Source organism: Primulina eburnea, chromosome 6 (genome assembly GCF_022965805.1).
Source record: "Primulina eburnea isolate SZY01 chromosome 6, ASM2296580v1, whole genome shotgun sequence".
In the NCBI taxonomy this organism is placed as follows: Eukaryota; Viridiplantae; Streptophyta; class Magnoliopsida; order Lamiales; family Gesneriaceae; genus Primulina; species Primulina eburnea.
The window spans coordinates 18,845,246-18,849,794 of NC_133106.1; the positions used below are offsets into that span (position 1 = coordinate 18,845,246).

General features: G+C 40.3%; 1 protein-coding gene across 1 annotated transcript; it reads right to left on the reverse strand.

Moving 5' to 3' along the window:
• Positions 1–273: 273 nt before the first annotated feature.
• On the reverse strand, positions 274–4,216 carry LOC140835362 (uncharacterized). The gene is made up of 9 exons (XM_073200851.1): positions 4,017–4,216; positions 3,856–3,915; positions 3,099–3,297; positions 2,749–2,923; positions 2,411–2,601; positions 1,307–2,356; positions 1,001–1,143; positions 851–916; positions 274–724 (listed from the first exon to the last, which is right to left on the reverse strand). The coding sequence occupies exons 1-9, from the start codon at positions 4,214–4,216 to the stop codon at positions 274–276; spliced, it is 2,535 nt and encodes an 844-aa protein (XP_073056952.1).
• Between the last annotated feature and the right edge of the window lie 333 nt (positions 4,217–4,549).

A 4,549-nucleotide genomic window follows, 5' to 3' on the forward strand; every position in this document is an offset into this window, starting at 1 on the left:
AAGAGGCCATAATCGGGTTGAGGGTCGGCGACACTATCAACATGCCTGCCAGTTATTGAGTGAGGCTCATGCAGAGATACAAGGACTGAAGAGTCAAGTGGCAGCTAACAGGAGGAAATGCGCAGCTTATGCAGCTAAATAAAATTAGAGAACATAAAAGATATTATACTATTGAAAATGAATAAAATAACAAAAGCAATAAAAGATACTGGTTGGGTTGCCTCCCAACAAGCGCTTGGTTAAATTTCGTCAGCCCGACTGCCACTATTCTGCTCAGTTTGGTTCACTCAAACTAACAATTTCAATACTCCTTACTTCGGTCCCATAGTAAGGCTTAACCCGCAGTCCGTTCACCTTGAAGGTTCTTCCATCATTGCACCTTAGCTCGATAACCCCATGAGCATATACTGATTCCACAGCAAATGGCCCTGACCAACGCGACTTCAACTTGCAGGGAAACAACTTTAGACGAGAATTGAATAATAGTACTTGTTGTCCCGGTTTGAGCTCCCTTCGTACAATGATTTTTTCATGCCATTTCTTGGTCTGCTCTTTGTAGATCTTGGCGTTCTCATATGCGTCATTGCGGAATTCCTCCATTTCATTTAACTGCAATTTCTTGACATCACCAGAATCTTTCAAGTCAAAGTTCAACATCCTAACTGTCCAAAATGCTCGGTGCTCTAATTCTAGCGGCAAGTGGCATGCTATCCCAAAGACTAGCCTATAGGGAGACATCCCAATAGGTGTTTTGAATGCAGTTTGGTATGCCCACAGCGCATCATCCAACTTGAGTGTCCAATCCTTCCGGTTAATGTGGACTGTCTTCTCCAATATTTGTTTAATTTACCGGTTGGATATTTCAGCTTGTCCATTCGATTGAGGATGATATGCCAGTACCAATTTATGCTTCACACTGTATTTAGCAAAAAGTGAGTTGAAAATTTTATTGCAAAAATGCGTACCTTCGTCACTTATGATAGCCCTCAGTGTTCCAAACCTAGTGATGATATTCATATGCACGAATTTAGCTACAACACGAGCATCATTAGTATTGGTGGCAATTGCTTCCATCCATTTTGAGACATAATCCACGGCTAGCGAAATGTAAGAATTACCAAATGAAGGGGGAAATGGTAAAATCTATGCCCCATACGTCAAAAAGTTCCACTTCCAAAATATTTGGCAGTGGTAATTCATGACGCCTAGAGATGCTTTCTAACCTCTGGCATCTATCGCATGATTTCACTAGGGGGATATAGCTATCTTTAAACAAATTATGCCAGTAAAAACCATATTTCAATACCTTATCCGTTGTTCGTGATGCTCCGAAATGTCCACCATATGATGAAAAATGACATTGCTCTAGAATTTCCTGGGCTTCGACACCGTCCACGCATCTTCTAATAACTTGGTCAGCACATCTCTTATAAATGAAAGGATCATCCCAAAAGAAAATTTTGATATCATGGAAGAACTTATTTTTCTGATGATGGCTCAAATCTGGAGGAAAGGTACTACAAGACAAAAAATTTGCAATATGTGCAAACCAAAGAAGTACAACTTTTTTCTCAAATAGTTGTTCATCCAGGACTGTTTCTTGTATATCTCCCTCTTCTTTCTTCTCCTCCAGATCAAGTCTCGACAACTGGGCAGCCACTTGATTCTCACATCCTTTATTATCTTTGACCTCGAAGTCAAATTCTCGTAGTAGCAAAATCCACCTTATCAAGCGTGGTTTTGCATCCTTCTTGGCGAATAGGTAGCGAATAGCTGCATGGTCAGTAAAAACAACTACCTTTGTGCCGATCAAATAGGGCCTGAATTTGTCGAAGGCAAACAGTACTGGAAGCATTTCCTTCTCAGTCGTACTGTAATTTTGTTGTGCGGAATCTATTTTACGGCTTGCGTAGTAGACTGCCCTAAACATCTTTTTCCTTCTTTGGCCCAAGACAGCGCCCACTGCATAATCACTCGCATCACACATTAGCTCAAAGGACTCCTTCCAGTATGACACTATCATAATCGGTGCAGTCATCAATGCTTTCTTGATCTTGTCAAATGCTTGCAAACAATCATCATCAAATATAAAAGCAGAATCTTTTTCAAGTAAATTACAAAGAGGTTTAGTGATCTTAGAGAAATCTTTAATAAATCTATGATAAAACCCTGCATGTCCTAGAAAGCTCCTTATTCCCTTGATGTTCCTCGGTGGAGGGAGTTTTTCGATTGCAACCACTTTAGCTCGGTCTACCTCTAATCCCTTAGAAGACACTTTATGTCCAAGAACAATACCCTTTTGAACCATAAAGTGGCATTTCTCCAAATTAAGAACTAGGTTCTTTTCTTGACATCTCTGCAAAACAAGGGATATGTTATGTAAACAATGATCAAATGAAGAGCTGTATACCGAGAAATCGTCCATGAAGACTTTCAATATTTCCTCTACCATGTCTGCGAATATGGCCATCATGCACATCTGAAAAATAGCAGGCGCATTGCATAGTCCAAAAGGCATTCTCCTAAAAGCGAACGTGTCATACGGACGCATGAAAGTAGTCTTCTCCTGATCCTTTGGAGCTATAGCAATCTGGTTATAACCTAAATAACCATCTAAAAAGCGATAATGACAATAACCAGTGAGTCTATCAAGCATTTGATCAATAAAAAGCAATGAAAAATGATTTTTACATGTAGCATTGTTCAAATTTCTATAATCAATGCATACTCATCGGGAAGTTACAGTACCAGTAGATATTAGTTCATAATTTTCATTTCTCACCACAGTTATTCCACCATTTTTAGGTACAACTTGCACAGGACATACCCAACTACTGTTTGAAATAGCATAAATCACACCGGCATTTAACAATTTCAGTACCTCATTTTTTACAACTTCTTTTATCGCTGGGTTCAACTTCCTCTGATGATCCCACATAAGGAGTATACAACTCCTCCATCAAAATTTTATATATGAATATAGTGGGGCTAATTCCCATAATATCAGAAATCGACCATCCTAAAGCAGTCTTATATTTCCTCAACACTCTCAATAATTTATGTTTTTCATCACAAGAAAGGGAGGAAGAAATGATTACCAGATATGTCAACTTCCCACCTAAAAATGCATAGCAAAGGTGGCTTGGCAGTTCCTTCAAGTCAGGGGAAGATGGTATTACCTCAATTTTTTCATCTACATTCAACTTCTCAAGTGGCGCATCGTTTGTTTTATCTTTCTGCAATCCATAAAGATCCATGAGTTGCTCTTTCACTTCCCAATCATCTTCATTTGCAGTTCTTGCAACGTGATATACATAGTTTTTACGTGTTTTAATGCATTAGTTTGCGTGTGTTTGCATTGTGCATGCGTCCATTTCATTTACATTTTTGTTCGTTTTAGAGTAAGAATATGCATTTGATCGTTTCTTACTTGTGCGTGACAAATTTGCAGGTAAAACGACCAGAGAACCGAAATTGGAGCGAAGTATGCAATCGAAGAAGAAAATGAGCAGAAAAGGTGGCGCCCGAGTGGTAGAAAACTACCGCCTGGACGCGAGAGTTAAATGCCAAAGGTGATGTCCAGAACATGTGGCGCTCGGGCGGTAATTTTATTTTCAATTATTTACTTTAGCATTCTGTATTTTCACTTTGGTTGACACCTTCGATTTTTTTCGCAGATATCTCTCTTGTGCATGCCAAGGTCTCTAGAGTCTGAACTAGAGACATTCGATCCCGAGATTGAAAGAACCTTACGTAGAAGACGACAACAACAAAGACTAAGAGACATAATGAACAGGAACGAACGTGAGGAGGAGCATCACAAATATCCAAGGATCGAAGAGCCAAGGCGCATACCCATGCTTGAGTATGCGCAACCATCGCTTGATGGAGCACGTCCAAGCATAGTGCGACCAACTGTTAGGGCAAACCAGTTTGAGATCAAGCCAGCAATAATTCAAATGATCCAGAACACTGTCCAATTCGGGGGGAAATGCGCTAGATGATCGAACACTCACATCTCCGACTTCTTAGAAATTTGTGATACTTTTAAATTTAAAGGAGTTTCAGATGATGCTGTTAGACTACGTTTATTTTCGTTCTCTTTGTGTGATAAAGCTAAATCTTGGTTGAATTGTTTGCCTGTAGGTTCAATCACAACTTGGGAGGATATGGCCAAGGCATTCCACTTGAAGTACTTTCCTCCATCAAAAACCATGACGCTGCGAGCGGACATAACCACCTTCTCTGACTTTTCAGCTGTCACCGCACAATTAGAAGCACTCAACAGGAAAATAGACAGCATGAACGTAAACGGGACAACGATGCGCCTGCAAGAGATATTTTGTGAAAAATGCGGAGGAGAGCACTATGTTAAGGACTGTCAAGACAGTGGTCCTTTCTATGTAAATGAGGAGGCATCAGTGAACCAAGTGGGAGTCCACAACCGTCCGAGGAATGATCCGTACTCAAACACATACAATCCTAGATGGAGGAAACATCCCAACTTCTCATGGGGCGGTCAAAACAGTCAGAGTCGGCCGAAAGGAGG